General features: G+C 37.2%; 1 protein-coding gene across 3 annotated transcripts in view; it reads left to right on the top strand.

Moving 5' to 3' along the window:
- Positions 1 to 16,387, top strand: part of VIT (vitrin) — a 149,313-nt gene that overhangs the window by 88,146 nt on the left and 44,780 nt on the right. For 2 of the 3 annotated variants that reach the window (XM_031951265.1, XM_031951267.1), the window contains 3 exons: positions 5,682 to 5,738; positions 12,676 to 12,723; positions 14,147 to 14,209. In XM_031951265.1, the coding sequence (XP_031807125.1) occupies positions 5,682 to 5,738; positions 12,676 to 12,723; positions 14,147 to 14,209 (168 nt within the window). The remainder of the gene's footprint in view (positions 1 to 5,681; positions 5,739 to 12,675; positions 12,724 to 14,146; positions 14,210 to 16,387) is intronic. The other variant, XM_031951266.1, reaches the window with a different exon arrangement.

Genomic DNA, 16,387 nt, shown 5'->3' on the forward strand with positions numbered 1-16,387 from the left:
CTTTCTGATAAGTGACATCCTTCTCTGATTACTTTGTCTTTATTATTCATATATCTATTATCTACCACATCCTTAATGTATAGGAAAGAGATTGAGAGAAGAATTGTGATAGAGGATTGCTTGGATCCCTATTTTATTCCAATCAGTATTAAGCAATTTGATATGATTCCAAAGAGATACTGATTATAAATTCAGAGCTATGAACTGAAAATAAAATTGGTTTAAAAAAATGTCTCAAGCAATTAAGTGGCACTGTGGATAGAACACTGGGTCTAAAGTCAGGAAGATTTGCATTCAAATTCTAACTACTGTTAAGTTCATGTGCTTAATCACAGGAAAAGGACTTCCACCCTTGACTTTGCTTTGCTATAATGACCAATCCCAGCATGGCAGAGGTGATTCAATAACATGAAAAGTCTTTCAGCTATTTATGTAGTCCCTGTATCCCTCATTAGCTCTCTATTGCCCAATATGAGGAGATAGCCACAAATATTTGACCAAGTGACCCTGTTTGATATGTTTATCAGTCCAGTGCATGGGTCTGTTCATCAGGTTGGGAAGGAGCTCCTGAAAGGTCAAAATAAGTCTTTCAAGATCTACTCATAGACTTGTTTGTCAAATAGTGAGATTCTGTCTTTTATGTAGACTCTCCTGGAGGGTTGCGGTCAAGATCTATCAACCAATGAGACTCTGCATTTTTAGTTTGCTTCATCTATATCATCTGAGAATTAAATACTATAAAACTGAGGCCCTGGAGGAAGGAGGCATCTCAGATTGTGAGGAAGATCTGGGGTCCACTTCATGAAAGGGGTCATATACCCTTTAATAAAGTGCTATTGGCTCAGAGCCTGCCTTAGTTTCCTTTTTTTGTGGGGTGGGCAATTTTGGATCCACAGAATAAGTATTTATTAAGAGCCTGTTTATGTACAAAGTACTATGCTAAGTGCTTTACAAATTGCACTTCACAACAACTGTGGGAGATAGGTGCTTTTATTATCCCCAATTTGCAGGTAAGGAAACTGAGGCAGACAAAGTGACTTGCTATGTAGTAAGAAAATACGTAGAAGAAAAATCCACCTAGTATAATGAAACATAATTACAACAAGGGTAGAGACTGTAAAAAGACTCTCTATATAGTTATCCTTTAGTTTCCTCATAGGCTTGTACCTAAGTCACTGTGAATAAATGGATAGTCTTCCCATTTCTAAAGACTCTCAAGGAATGAATTTCCCTGTCAAGGATCCACTTGATGGTCCATTGCTAATTATTTCTTATCCAGTGATTCTCTATTACCTCCAGGATCAAATATGAAGTCCATTTAAAAATGAAGTATTTAAAACCCTTCATAAACTGGCTCCTTTCTCTTTTTCAAGCCTTATTACACTTCATACCCCTTTACAATCTTTACAATCCAGCTATCCTAATTGTTCTTTGCGCATAGAGCTCCATTCTATCTCTCTTAAAATGACTGTCCTTTATGTCTGAAATGTTCTCTCTCCTTACTTCTTAGACTCCCTTGGCTTCCTTCAGAATTCAACTAATCTCCAGTTTTTCCTGGTGATCTTTCCTGTGCTAGGACCTTCTTCTCTAAGATTACTTTTTGTTTACTCTGTATCTTGCAGTATCTTTATTTATATATTATCTACCCCCGTTAAAACATGAGATCTTTGAGGATAGAGAATGTTTCTGCCTTCTGCATTTTGATCACTTAGCACAGTGCCTGCCTGTCACATAATAAGGGTTTAATAGAGACTTGTTAATTGATTGATTAATTCTACTTGTATCCAATCAATATTTCAAATTTTATTAAGTCCTCTTCTCCCAGCACCTATCCCCGAATCCAGCTAGCAAGAAGCCAGTCAGTCCAAAGATCGTAAGGAAACTTTACCAAAATCAGAGCTTTTCATTTTGAGCATTTGATCTGAACAGAGGAGCATTATGGCACAGAGGAAAGAATACCGGATTGACGGTCTGGATGTTTTGTTCCAATCCCACCTTGATAAATAACTTAGACAAGTCATTTCTTTTCTATGCTGAGGACCCTGGGACTTCAATTGCCATATGAGGGGTTTGGTTTGCAGATCTTCAAGGTCACCACAGGGTCTGAAATCCTAGGACTGCATGAGGATTCTCCATCAACCAAACACATGGACAGAAACAAGTACCAAAGGGTCAAAACATGTATAATCCTAAGTCTGTTTCTGCTGGTGGTGGTGTAGCTCAGAATTCATATTCCAGAAAGGTGTTTTTTTCCCCTAGTTTACCTTCCTAATTATATTTGATTCAGCTCACTGAAGAGAGGCAGGCTGCTCAGGGTCAAAGGGTTCCTAGCCAAGAACATTAGAATGTGGAATTTACAGTTTATACATCAATTTCTTTGGAGTTCCCAACTCTTTCAAAGATTCTTGAATGATGAAGGACATATTATAAGTTGCCTCCTCTTCTTGTCTCCCAGGAAGATAACCAGTCTCATAAAATGGATGTAATTCCACATGTGTGAATTTGGGATATTCTCCTGTGCAGGGAAGTTCTGAAGGCTTGCAAATTAAAGTCTTGCTTATTTTCAGAAAAGGTGGGGAAACCTGAAGCTGTAACTTCCAATCTGGCAACTCCTATTATTTCTGGCTTGGTAACAGGGCTTTGGACAACAGCATCAGGGCTGATCAATGTTCCTTCTTCATCTTTGTCCAGCAGCCATCGGTATTCTGATCTACAGAGTACTGAACAAATATTCAGAACGCAAGGTCTATAATTGCTATAATTGCTAAAGGAGGAAAATCAAATAAGCATATAGAGACACACACACACACACACACACTCACTCACTCCCACAAACTTTTAAAAACTTCATTTCCAACTCAGAGAATTCTCCCACAAGACTTTTGATTCAGTAGGAAGAATAATGGATTTGGAGGCAGAAGAGACTTGGGTTCAAATTCTAGCTCCACATTTACTATTTGAACAAATCACTTTCCTTCTCTGGGCCTCTTTTTCCCCAATGAGTAAAATTATAATGAGGAAATTATACTACAAGACCTCTAAGGTCCTGTAATCCTCTGGTCATATCTGTGTGATCTAGGACAAGTCACTTCCCATTCCTGAATCTTGATTTGTCTTCCATAAAATGAGAAGACTAGCTAAATTTAAATACCTCTATAGATTTAAATCCTATGATTTTCACATGATAGAAGTGTAAATTAGATGTGGGGTTCATAGAATAAATCTTCCATTAATCCTTTCTCACACCTGCATGTTAATTCATGTAAAAATGGATTGCCAATTATAGGCAAATTTAATCAAACATTTGATATTTTTAGAAAAAATTTTAAATGGCTCAAAATAGCAACATGCATTTCATTAAGTTATCTCCACTGATATGAGTGGGGAAGGTATTCTTTTTTTAAGAGTTTATTATTTCTGTGTTTTAGTTAAGTATTTTAAGTTAATTTGTTTCTCCAAAAATATAAACAAAAAACACAACTCTCAATACAGAGGTACATAGTCCAAGAAAACAAATTTTCATATTAGTCATATTTGAAAAATGTGTGTCTTTTTCCATTAACTCCTGTCAGTAGATGAGTCACATAGTTCTTTATTCTTTTAGAATATAAGAGTAATAAGATCTTTCAAAATTGTTTTTCTCTATAATGATATTATAACTGGAAAAATTGTTCTAGTTCACTTCACTTTGCTCTGTATCAGTTCCTAGAGATCCTCCCAGTTTCTTCTGAAATTATGTATGCCATCATTTCTTATGGAAGAATAATTCCATTACATTTACATGCCAGAATTTGTATAGCCACTCCTTGGTAAGAGGATATCCTTTTTAGTTTCCAATTTTTTTGCAGCTACAAAAAGAACTAGTATAAATATTTTTGTACATGTAGATCCTTTTTCCTTTTTCTTTGATTTCTTTGGAATATAGACCTAATAATGGTATAGTAGGATCAAAGGCAATATACAGTTTGCTAACCTTTTAGGTATATTTTCAAGTTGTTTTCAGAAGGACTAGACCAATTCATAGTTCTACCATAGATATACCAGGATACCATGGTATACATGTTTTTCCATAGTCCCTCTAGCATTTTATATTTTCTTCTTTTGTCATCTTTGCCAGTTTGACAAATATGAAATGCGGACCTAAAAATTACTTTAATTTGCATTTCTCTAATTATAGAGATCTGGAGTGTTTTTTAATGTAATTGTTTATAGCTTCATCTTTTCCTTTGAAAATTGTCTATTCATATTTTTTGATCATATACTTATTGGGGAATGGCTCTTAATCTTATATAATTTGAACAAATTCCTTGTATATCTCAAAAATTGATTCCTTATAGAAAATTTCTTCCCATCAGTTATCCTTCCTTTAACAAAAACTCCTAGGAAAACTAGACAGCAGTCTGGCAAAAATTAGATTTAGATGAGTTTCTCATGCTATGTATAAGAATAAGCTCAAGCTTGACTTAGATATAAATGGTTAAAATATAAACAGATTAAAGGAAGAAATTATCTTTTGGATCAACGGATAGGGAAGAGTTCATGACTAACAAGTGATAGGATCATACAAAATGAAAAAGAAAATTTTGATTATGTAAAATTTAAAATTTTTTGCACAAACAAATCTAATGAAGTAAAAATTAGAATGAAAAGGTCTCACTTTTTAATATGTAGGAGGAATTATATAAGCCTGAATAAACATGATTAAAAAGCATGAACTACTTATAAAATAACTATGTTATAAGGCATAGGGAACTTTTTCTGTAAAAATTCTCCCTAAAGAGAGACAACTTATAGGTAATAATTTCTCTTTTTATTACTACAATTACTTTAAGCCCAGGATGTGTTATTTGCAACTATAGGAGTCAATGTTAATTTGTCCCTGTGATCTGACTAGAATTGTCAATGGATATTATCATTTTTAAATATATAAAAAGTATTGCGCCCTTTCATCTCTTTCCCAACTATTTCTTTTTTTTTCAAACTTTTCTCTTTCCCTTTTTCCAACATCTACCTATAAACTATCTGTTTTAGCATCTATTATAACTCTTATTCATGGTCCCTTTCTACTAACAATCTTTATCTTCATGAAAATTTGGCTCCCCCCCCCCCCCCATCTTATTTTTACATGGCTGGACTGTTCCCACAAGAGCTCTACTTTCCCTTTCTAAGGTATATATCACCTTTTTAAAAAAATGCTTCTATTGAATTCTAATGATTGCTCGATTTTCACATTTTAATTAGGGCTAACCTATTGTATACCTTTAAAAAGGCTTGTAAGCTAATGCTATCTGCATCAATAACACGTTAATACTATTTAAGAAAATTGCTAAATGTTAAATGACATGTTCTATTGAAGGATTATTTTAACCTCCTCTGCAACTGGCACAGTTAGGGTAACTGTTCTAAGTATAATGATGTCAAAAGAAATAGAGTAATTTAGTGAAATAAGTTTATTCTGACAGCTGTGAAATGCAGAAATTATTATCTAGAATTTTCACCCACTGTTGAACTGAAACTATTTTCTTCACATTGAAGCTTTCTCCTAGGCAAGTTCAGGCTGCCCCCAGACAAATATCTTCTGTGATTCTGATCTTGGTAATAGCTGGTTAGCTTGGAGCAAAGAGAGAATGAGAAAGCTTTCCTTTCTAATTCATGCACTGACCAGTCCTCTGTTATTACAGGATTCAGGTCCACTGCAGCCTATGCAGGCAACCGCAGTATCACTCGGGCCCACCCAGGTAAGGCCTTTAGCTCACTTTCCAGTAAAACTGTTGATAATAAACACGATGCCATGATGTCAGGCCTTGAATGAAGCAGTCTCTTGGTAAAGAGAGGGGCTGGACTAGGAGTCTGAAAGTTCTAGGTTCAAGTCCTGTCTCTGATGTATATTGATTATTTGATCCTGACCTTGTCAATTAAACATCTCTGCGTCGCAGACAAGTCTTTAAGACTAGAAATTGCAAAGCAAGTATCAATTTGCATTAATAAAGGGAGTTTCCTAATTGGGAGCTTATACCAGTGAAATCATAAGACAAAATGGTAAGGTCAGTTCCACTGAATCCTAGGTTAGAGATAGAAATTAACTTTCTATTAAATGTGCCTTCTCCTTAGAATACATTATTTGATTTTTCTTTAAATTGAATCAGGTCACTTTGAGGTCATTGGGGGGAAGAAATCTGGGGCTCAAGCAGGCTATATGTTTTTCCTGACCACAGAACTCTCTTCTTCCTTCCTATTTTTGGGCCAATCCAACTTTAACCATGTTTCTACTCTGCATCCCTACCAAAAGTATAGAATCTTCCACTGACTTCTAGGGAAATTATAATAGAGGCAGATTAAAGAGAGACAAGAAAGAAGAGAAGAATAAGAGAAGAAATCAGTCCATTAGTTTAAATAAATTGATTTTCTTCTTCTCCCTTTTAATTCACCCTGAATCCAATGACAAAAATCAGTAGCAGCCTTCCAGAACCCGATAGGAGCTGTCGTCAGTCTGGGTAATTGGTATTATTCCATACTGAATCATATTATTACCATCTGAAACTTCCTAAGGCTTTTAAAAAACCAAATTCCTACTTCAGAACTGTTCTACTGCGCCTCCCTGTGACTCCTTCCTACGCATTCAAGGATGACCCCTTGTGGTGCAATCTTGTGTTAAGTACTGAGTCTTTCTTTGGTTGTATGAAGTGATTTTAACCTCCAGAAAATATCTCCTTGCTTTGTTCTGACTCAGTGTGACAGAGAAAGGAAAATCTCTTGTCAGCTCAGAAGCTTAAGAACGCTGATCGAATTTATGTTAGCTTGGGTGGATCTTCACCCCTGACAACCTCTGCCCTTGTCACCCTCCAAGCTCAACTCTAGAACTAAGGGGGGTACAGGGTCTCCCCATAGAGCTCAAGCACCAAAGTCTAATCAGTTTCATACTCGGACCCTCTGATCACACACTGGGGAAAAGGCAAAAGTGCAAGTGACCAAAAAAGAGAGAACCAGCAGCCTCCATCTTTCATTCCACTGAACAATCCTGACTTTGAGGATTGGACCCATCCTCTTATTTTCCAATCTGCCTCATGCTGCATCTGTCCTTTATTTCCCAAGAATCATGGCTCCATATACCAGCTCTGCTTGGGTACCTCTTTAACTAGGCCATGATTATGTCCTTTTGTTTTGTTCTCAGTTCTTTTCTCCCCAGATCCTATCTCCCTTTGTTTAACTTTTTACTGCAACTCAATTCTATTTTGTCTCTCTGTCTCTCTTTCTCTCTTTCACTCTCTCAGCCTCTTTCTGTGTCTGTCTCCCTCTGTTTCTCTCTCATCTTTCTTTCTCTTACTCTTTGTCTCTTTCTTTCTCTGTCTCTCTCTCTCTGTCTCTGTATCTGTCTCTGATCTCTGATCTCTCTTTTTATCCCATCCCTTATCTCTCTCTGTTTCTCTTTCATCTTTCCCTCTTTCTCTCACTCTTTGTCTCTTTCTTTTTCTGTTTCTCTCTGTCTCTGTCTCTGATCTCTGATCTCTCTTTTTATCCCTTCCCTTATCTCTCTCTCTATTCTCTCTCTCTCTTTCTGTCTGTGTCTCTGATCTCTGATCTCTCTTTTTATCCCATCCCTTATCTCTCTCTCTGTTCTCTTTCTTTCTGTCTCTGTCTTTGTCTGTCTGTCTCTGTCTCTGTCTCTCTTTGTCTCTTTCTGTCTCTGTCTGTCTCTATCTCTTTATATGTTTCTATCTCTGTCTCTCTTCCTCAAAACACAGTAGCCCATATCTCTGTTGACTCACATTCACAGAATCTGACAGCTGAAAGAGACTCAGAGGAAACCACATGTGATTAAGTATCTCTTCTACAAAATTCCCCACAAATAGTCACTCTGAAGAACTCCAAGAAGGCAGATCATTGTATTATTGTATAACTCTAATTGTTAGGAAATTTTCCCTTACCTAAAATAAAAACTATCTCTTGAAATTATTTCATCTTCTAGATTCAAACAAAACAAAACCAGTTCTTCCACAGGACAATCCTTCAGATACTTAAAGAACAGTATCATAATTCCCCCCCCCCAACATTTTCTTCTCCAGAGTAAACATCCCCAGTCCCCTCAATCAATTACCAGCAAGACATGGCCTCTGATGCTCTCACCATCATGATCACAATGAAGACTTGTAGTTGGTGGCCTTTTTGAGGTATGGAATTCTCCAGTTGTCCTCTATGGAATTGAAAAGCAGCTGACCATTGGTTGACTATGGGATGAGTTAAACCCCTGATGCTTTTTAAAAGGTAAACTTGCTACCTCTGGAGTCAGTCAAGTCAAGAGAGCTCTGAAAAAGGTAACTACTGGAAGCAGCAGAGAAATGACTCAACTATGGAGGAAGAACTCAACTCTTGAAAGAGAATCATATTTTGCTATTTCTTTTCTCCTTTACCAAAGGGCAACAGAGGAAGACAACATGGCATTTCATAGCAAAGCTACTTGAACAGCAGTAAACAAACTTATTGGAACAGGTCCTATTAGTCAAAATAGTTCTGAAATAGGCATAGATCTCTGGCAACAGAAAGAAAACTAACTAGCAGTTAAGAAAGTATTAGTCCTGGAAGTCGGTAGTCAAGCTAAAGAGAACATTCTCATAGAGCCCAGCTGAATGATTGTGCTTAGGGGAAAACAATAGGATGATACACACACACAAAAAGAGGATATTAGATCCTTGAAGTTCCAAAGGCATGAGCTGCCTTAGACATATGTTCCCTGTGTGTGTGCCTCAGTGTACTCCTGTATGTGCTCACTCTTCTTACTGACACAGAGTGCTTGTGGGAAAGTGTGCTCTGTTTGTCAAGGGATTTCTTTGTTACTATCGTTCTTAGGTTACCATCTTAATAAATGCCTTTGCATTTGAGCTTAATGTGTCTACTGGCTGATTATTAAAGGTAAGAGCACTGGTCGGGGCTTTTGAGTTATAGTTTTGGAGTATAGAACACTATGAGAGTTACTACCCCTTATCAGCCCTCCACTCCCAGGGAATCTAACCTACAATCTGTGAGTATGAGTTTGAGGAAATCTTGGATTTACATGTATGTATATATTTACATATTTGAAATACATTTACATGTGTTTACATGGAATTATATGTATGAAGAAACAATTATCACACCTGCTATAAATTCAGGTGTGGATATTCCCACCTTAGCAATAGGTAGCCCCTAATTCACCACACAATTTACCAAAACTTTGTATGTATAAATAGCTTCCAATCTTAAATCTAAACTCAAGCTCTCCGCTCTCCCCCAATCACCCCCTCCCATTGATATTTGCTACATTCAATACTAGGAAAAAGAAACAAGAGCCCCAGGGAGATCCCAAGTCCTGAGAAATGGGGCCCCAGCTGAGGCAGATCTTTGAGGCTGCCATCTTGACCCAGCTACATTTCCTCCCAAAAGGACATTTTTGTCCGGATGCTATGGGCAGATGGTGGCAATCCCGTATGGACGCAAGCACATTAGCCCCGCTGGACGCAGGGCTCCCAGGGAGAGACTATGTACACATGGCTAGCCCAGCCCCGGCTGTTTAAGCCGTATGGAGGATGCTCTGGTGAATGGACCACGGCTGACTCTGACCTTGCTCCTCACCTCTGGCCGGCTTGCTCACCTAGAGATGGATGCCCGACTGCAGCAGATACTAAAAGCGGCTTCCCAGGCTGCCGGACCTCCTGTGCCTTATTGGACTAAGTGGTCAGTGAGCACGTCTGGGCAGCTGTCCTGCTCCCGGAGGCTGCCCCTGGTCCGGCCCTGCCTTTCAGGGCAGGTGCCTCCCACCTTCACTCTGCATTTTGGTCATCATTTTCTTCACAGGGTTATCAGCCCTTTCTGTCTCCAGAGATTGTCGTCGCAAGCTCAGCAGATAGACGGACGTGGGAAGCTCCTTCCGAGTGTCAGAACTTGTTAAGAGCAATGCATGAGATATATGCTTGACCTTTCAATATAATTAATGTAGAAAAAGTCACTGTAGGGATCAATGCCGTTTAATAGAGGTACTTCTTAGCCTGCCATTTGACTTATTGCTGTATTTAATTTGACCACACCCAGTGCTAATTCAATACAAAGGCATGATTGAATGATCTCACTAATTAATAAAATGGACATCTCTTTAATTAGCTCTAGCTCCCACCTCAGTTCAATGAATGTTGATTATTTAAGGAACTAGAGATCATTTTTAATATAATGAATAAATATTAAAATTACTGAATAAACAAATTTCCAACTAACAAAAACAACAAATAAAGACATATGCAAATAGTTTCTCTCTCCATATGGCTCTCTGCTACCGGTAATTTCAGAACTACTATCACTTGGAATCTTGTTCTCCCTTCACAGTGAAAAAAAAAATTTACATTCTCAAAAGGTTCCGTTAAAGCATAATGACAAGTTTGATTATCATACCTCAACTGCCTGTTAATTGGTGCTATTCCTCATAAGATAGTCTGTCTTCCCTGTGGCATGCTAAGCTTCCTGTATTTCTGGCTATCTCTAGGTTTCCAAAGTCTAGGTTTCCACACTGGTTTTTTTTTTTTTTTTTTTTTTTTTTTTAATTTTTTCCCTAGTTACATATAAAGACATTTTTAACATTTTTTTTTAATTTTGAGTTCCAAATTTTCTCCTTCCTCTCCCCACTCCCTGAGACCACAAGCAATTTGATAGAGATTATACATGTCCACACTGATTCTTCCAACATCTGTTCCACTCTGTTTAGGGCTCTCTTTCTCATAATTTCATTCTCTTTTAACCTGACTCACATTTTCAGTTCTGTTCCTACTTGTTTCTCTGGCTTTGGCATTTCTCAGTTCTCTCTTATGCCTACTGGATCTCCATCATCCCATCTTAAATTCCTCATTCATGAAAAAACATGGAGTGAGGAAGTCCAGTAGAAAAGGTATACTTGGAAACCAGTTTGGAAAATAGAGGATCACTGGAATTTATTTTAGACCTGAATAAAAAAAAAAAATGGACAAACTACAAATAGGTGACCATTCCTGGGCTTTTCTAGAGGCTTAAATACATCCATCCTAAATTACAAATGTATATGTTTATTGTTTCTCTTTGTTTTTAGTCTTTTAGTCTACCTCTATGGGATGACTGGAGAGAGATTGTAAGAAATTTTGTTCCTTACTAAGATCAGTATACAAATGATTCTCTCAGAGTAAAATCTCATGAATGAAAATTGACTTTTCAGTTTCCCAAATATTTGCCAGAGTTCATCCTGTAGAGGAAATTCATTTGTTTTTAAATTATTCCAGGCGAAATAGAAGTAACACTACCTGAACAAAGGAAGTGTTTTAAATAAAGGATCCTAGAAAATGGGAGCCCCAGAACTATCATCCTGGGCTGGATTTTAAACAGCATGGTTCTAAATCTCCCAGAGTAATGGATTTTTCAAGGTTCTTGGGTCAACCGGGAAATTTCATCAGGGGTTAGTCATGATGAAAGATGAAACTTTTTTTTACCAGTAGGTGGCATTAGAGTAATAAGGCAAAAAAATAAAATAAAATAAAATAAAGTGGAATTTAGGCAGAGAAACAAAGCACTTACAGATCTATAAATTGTCTTTTGTCCTCCTTCAATATTTTGAGGTTATTAACACATTAAGAAGAACAGTATTTTTTTTTTTTTTTTTTTTTGATAATTCCAGTAGCCTGCAAGTTGACAAATGAGATTCAGGAGATGCAGCAGTTAGTTTAGCAAACTGTTACTGAATAAAGAGTAGCTATTTCCAGGGGCTAATTATAAAATGAACCTGCTTCTTTCTTTGCCCTTTTGGAGAAAGAAGTCTAAATCATATTCTGTGGTGTGAGACTTGACCCTCATCTAAGCTGTGTAATATTATCAAAGGAGATCCCAATGCAAATCCTGATCAAAGCAGTTAGATAGCACAATAGATGGAGCAGTGGGCTTGAAGGCAAAAAGATGAGAGTTCTAATCCAAACTCAACTATTTACTAGCTATGTAATAGTGGACAAGTCACTTAACTCCTATTTGCCTCAGTTTCCTTATCAGTAAAATGGGGATGGCAGCACCTTTTTAGTAAGTTGTTGTGAGGATCAAATGAGATAATATTTGCAAAGTCCATGGTGCCTGTTACATAACAGATCCAGTATAAATGCTTATTTCTCACTCTCCCCCTCATTCACCCATGCCTAAATAAGCACTCATCATGAGTTGTAGTGACTGAAAAAAAAATTCAAAAATCACAAAATTGGAAGACATCTCAGTCACACAGCTACTAAGTGTCTAAGGCCACATTGGAATTCCAATCTCACTGACCAGCACTCTATCCACTGCCCCAGTGTTCTCTGTGAAGTACTATCCAGAACATATTTTGTTAAGTACAGAATGTTTATCTCTGTTTGCCTAAGACTCTGTAAGACATCCAGTGAGGAATGATCTCAAAGGAGAGTTCACTAATTCTTAGGAGAAAAAAAGATGATCAGACAAAACAAAGAGGTCTTTCCCCCCTTCCCTCCTGAACTCAAATGCAAAATGGAGCTGAATAAATTGCAAAGAGATAACGTTGTTTTATCCAAAACTTTTAACTAAGTTTATTTGTTAGAATAACACAATAGTCCTTAATCTGCATAATTAACTCCACATATTCTACCAGTTCTGCCTTTAAACAATAATTTTCCTTCTTTATATGTTGTAAAGCTAGAGAGACAGGCTTCTGGAAACCTGGACTGGCCCTTTTGGATGCAGGTAAGTGGAGCCTTGGGTAAGATGCTGAGGAACCCAGTAGTGACCACCAGGGTACAGTGGGAAGAATACGAGCTCTAGAGTAAGAGGAGTTAAAACATAATTCTGTTTCTGCTATTTTATTACCAATATGACCTTGGACAATCATTTAATTTCTATGGGCCTATTTCCTCACCTGTAAAACATGGTAGTTTCCAGAGCTAAATCTATAATCTTATGGCCACTATAGAAACTACAAGTGTCACATTTGTACAAGGGAGAAGCCCTCACTCACCTCACCAACCAGAGAGAGCAGAGCAAGTCAGGAATTCATCAAGAGAAGCTTTGGCAAAGGACTCAGTCACTTTTCTCAGGCAATCTCAAAAACAGGCAAAATAGTTCTGAGAAATTCTCACTGGGTTCCAGAGGGAGGAGAGGAAGCTTGGTGAGCATTAAGAAGAAAAGAAAAGCTGGGTTATACATAGTTCTCCTTTGGCTTGACTTTAGGTCTCCATTCCATGAGATAATGAACTTGACCTCAACTTCCATTGCTTCATCAAGAGCAGGATTTTAATCTTCTCCTTCGAGGAGAATATGAACTACTTGAGAGCAAAAACTCTTTTTTTCTTATCTTTTTTTTTAAATTACCAGCACCATGTAAACAATAGGCTCTTATTAAATGCTTTTTAAATTAAAATGCATTCTATCTCATAACTAGTTCCAATTAAATGTGCAGTGTTGTCTTTGAAGTCCCAGCTAGAATAATTTCTACAGGGTCTGGAGTCAGGGATGGGTGAGAGGGTCAGTGTGGAACATGTTTCTATTTCCACCCATATAATTGAACTTTCCTCATGTGATCCCTCAATCCCCTCTATTGTCTAATGTCATTAAAAAGATCTTTACTGAAGGGAACCCTGTCTGAAAAAATACTCGTGGGCCTACAAAGAAAGCATTAAAAAAAATGGGGCAGGGGAGGAAGCAGGCTAGCAAGTTTATCTTAAATGAAAAATGAGTCATATGTTTTTTGCAAACAAAATCAGAGAACTCTAAGTGTATGTTTCTGAAAGCTTTTAGTGAATGAGCTTGCACTGATTTTGGCTTTCTCTACTGTTCCCTTGAAGTCTCTTGTGGTCTCATTTGGAATCCTAAAAGATCAGTAAAGCTCTAGTTAAGGAGCTCCTTTCTGTGTTGGACCAAACAGTCAGCCATCATGTTCAGTGCCTCCCCCTAATATCCACAAAGGATGAGTTCTTCTCAGCTGGAGTTCCATTTTAGCATGAGGGCTTCCTGGGGCAAGAGAGAGCTATGCTATGGGAGGAAGGAGCTGAATGGGCTGCCAAGAGCCACCAAGAGGAGCACAAATGTGTTATTATTGTCTTGTTTCCACGGGTGAGGTCAGATGCTGCTTTTGTATGTAAGTAATCAAAAGTCTTACTGATGTTTCCAGGAGCAAGGCCAAATGAAGAATTAAAGATGAAATCTGTGGAACCAGCATCCAAGGGAGATCCAAGTAAGTTAAACGTTAGATCCAAATGAAGAATTAAAGATGAAATCTGGGGAACCAGCATCCAAGGGAGATCCAAGTAAGTTAAACGTTAGATCCAAATGAAGAATTAAAGATGAAATCTGGGGAACCAGCATCCAAGGGAGATCCAAGTAAGTTAAACGTTAGATAACAGAGTCATAACCAGCCATTTGTGAGCTAGGAACAGTAGCCCAAGACATTCATGGGGTTGACAGCATCAACCAGGCTTTGGATACTGGTAAGAAGTAGGGAGAAAGGCTGTCCAGGGGAGAACTCAATTGGGCTGTGATCAGCTTTTAGAAGTTTCACTGTAGAACTTCTTATTCTTGCAAACTAGATGCTAACCCAGTTACTTTTACTTGTTAAAGGTCATTTCAAGAGTTGTAATCTCCTTTTAAGTTTGATACGTTGGATAAAAGCCCAACTACCTAGCCATAGTTACAGCTCTGGCAACAAGTATCTCAAGTGATAACTTTTTTTTCTCTTGGTATATTCTCCTACCCATCCATTCACTTCCTTCTAAGCCTATTCTCTGCTACCTATGTATTTATGGATGTACCATGATCTCACTCTTTATTTTCTTGTACTTTAAAACATGTATATCAGTGTTTGTGGCTATGGGAATATGATAAGCAGTGACCAAAATCTTACCCTCTCTCTATTATTAGCATTCTTCTTGATTAGCCTAGATCAACTCCAATTATTTAGCACTATTTTTACTTTATAAATATCTACCTGAGGGAAGGATAATTAACATATTATATATTAATAAAATATTAATATATTAACATATATTACTTACTTAAACTTCAAAAGACCCAAGATCTACTTTGTGGAGGAATTCCCTCCCCAAACAGATACTGCAACCTCTCCATGGCTTCATGAGAAGCCAAGTTCCACATGATGAGTTTCTCTGTGTCTCCCAGAAAGTACCACAAAGTGCACCCAGGAAAATGACAGAGAGGTCCCAGATGAAGAGTGAGAAGTAGGTCAGTGTGAAGCAAAGAAGGGACAGGGAGAGCTCTCTAGGTCATCATATAACTTTCTATTTTAATTATTATTCCTGCTTACCAGGTAACTAGATCAGTTGTTTCTATACTGCTGAAGGATTATGAATCAATTCAGTGCCCTGGCCAAAGCTCCAGTTACCCATCCCTAGTTATGATCTAGCTCTTTGCAATAGCTAGTCTGGTCTTTAAACAGAACACACAGATTCCCTTATCTGTACTTGAAGCCTTTTCAAATTAAGAGAATCTCTTTTAGAGGAAGACTAACTCCATTTATCTTTTTAAAAGTAACCCCCCCAAAAAAAACAAGTCAGTGCCCCTAGACTCTAGGCCAGAGGGAATGTTGTAGACATAGTATCCTTGTATTTCTCCAAAATATCTAACAAAATTTCATGATATCCTTTTGGACAAATGGAGAGGTGTAGGTTGAGTGATAGCCTGGTCAGGTCAATTTGGAAGTTGCTAAATAGCTGAAATCAAAAAGTTGTAATTAATAAATTGAATGAACCTGGAGAAAGGACCCATTGATTTGCTCTCACCTCTGTTACAACTTGATGTTTGTATTATTATTAAGTATTATGTTATTAATTATAAAAATATAATAGGATAATATGCAAAATAATAAATTACAATGCTATATTATTTTATTATTATATTAATTGAATATTATTAGATGAAGGTCCAGATAGAATGCTTATCAAATTTCCAAATAATCCAAAGTTGGGAGGGTTAGATAGTATATTTTATGATATTTATCTGAGTAGGTTGATGTTGAGCAAAATCTAATCAAATGCAATTTTATAAGGAAAATAGGAAATCCTAGATTGGGGTTCAAAAAAGTCATGTTAAATACAAAATGAAAGATATTAGACAGTGGTCCCTATAAAAAGGCCTTAGAGCTTATTAGACTTTAAGTTTCATTTAAGTCAACAAAGTGACATGGGAGGAAGTCAGAAAGTTTAATTCAATCCTAGACTGCATTAAAGAAGTGTGGTGTCTTGAACAATGGAAGTGATAATTCCATAATATGCTGCCCTAGTCACGCCAAAGAATTGTGTTCAATTCTAGGCACTCCATTTTTTTAATAGTATTTTATTTTTTTCAAATACATGTAAAGATAATTTTCAACATTTATTTTTGTAGACTTTGTATTCCA

This window comes from Sarcophilus harrisii, chromosome 2 (assembly GCF_902635505.1).
Source record: "Sarcophilus harrisii chromosome 2, mSarHar1.11, whole genome shotgun sequence".
In the NCBI taxonomy this organism is placed as follows: domain Eukaryota; kingdom Metazoa; phylum Chordata; class Mammalia; order Dasyuromorphia; family Dasyuridae; genus Sarcophilus; species Sarcophilus harrisii.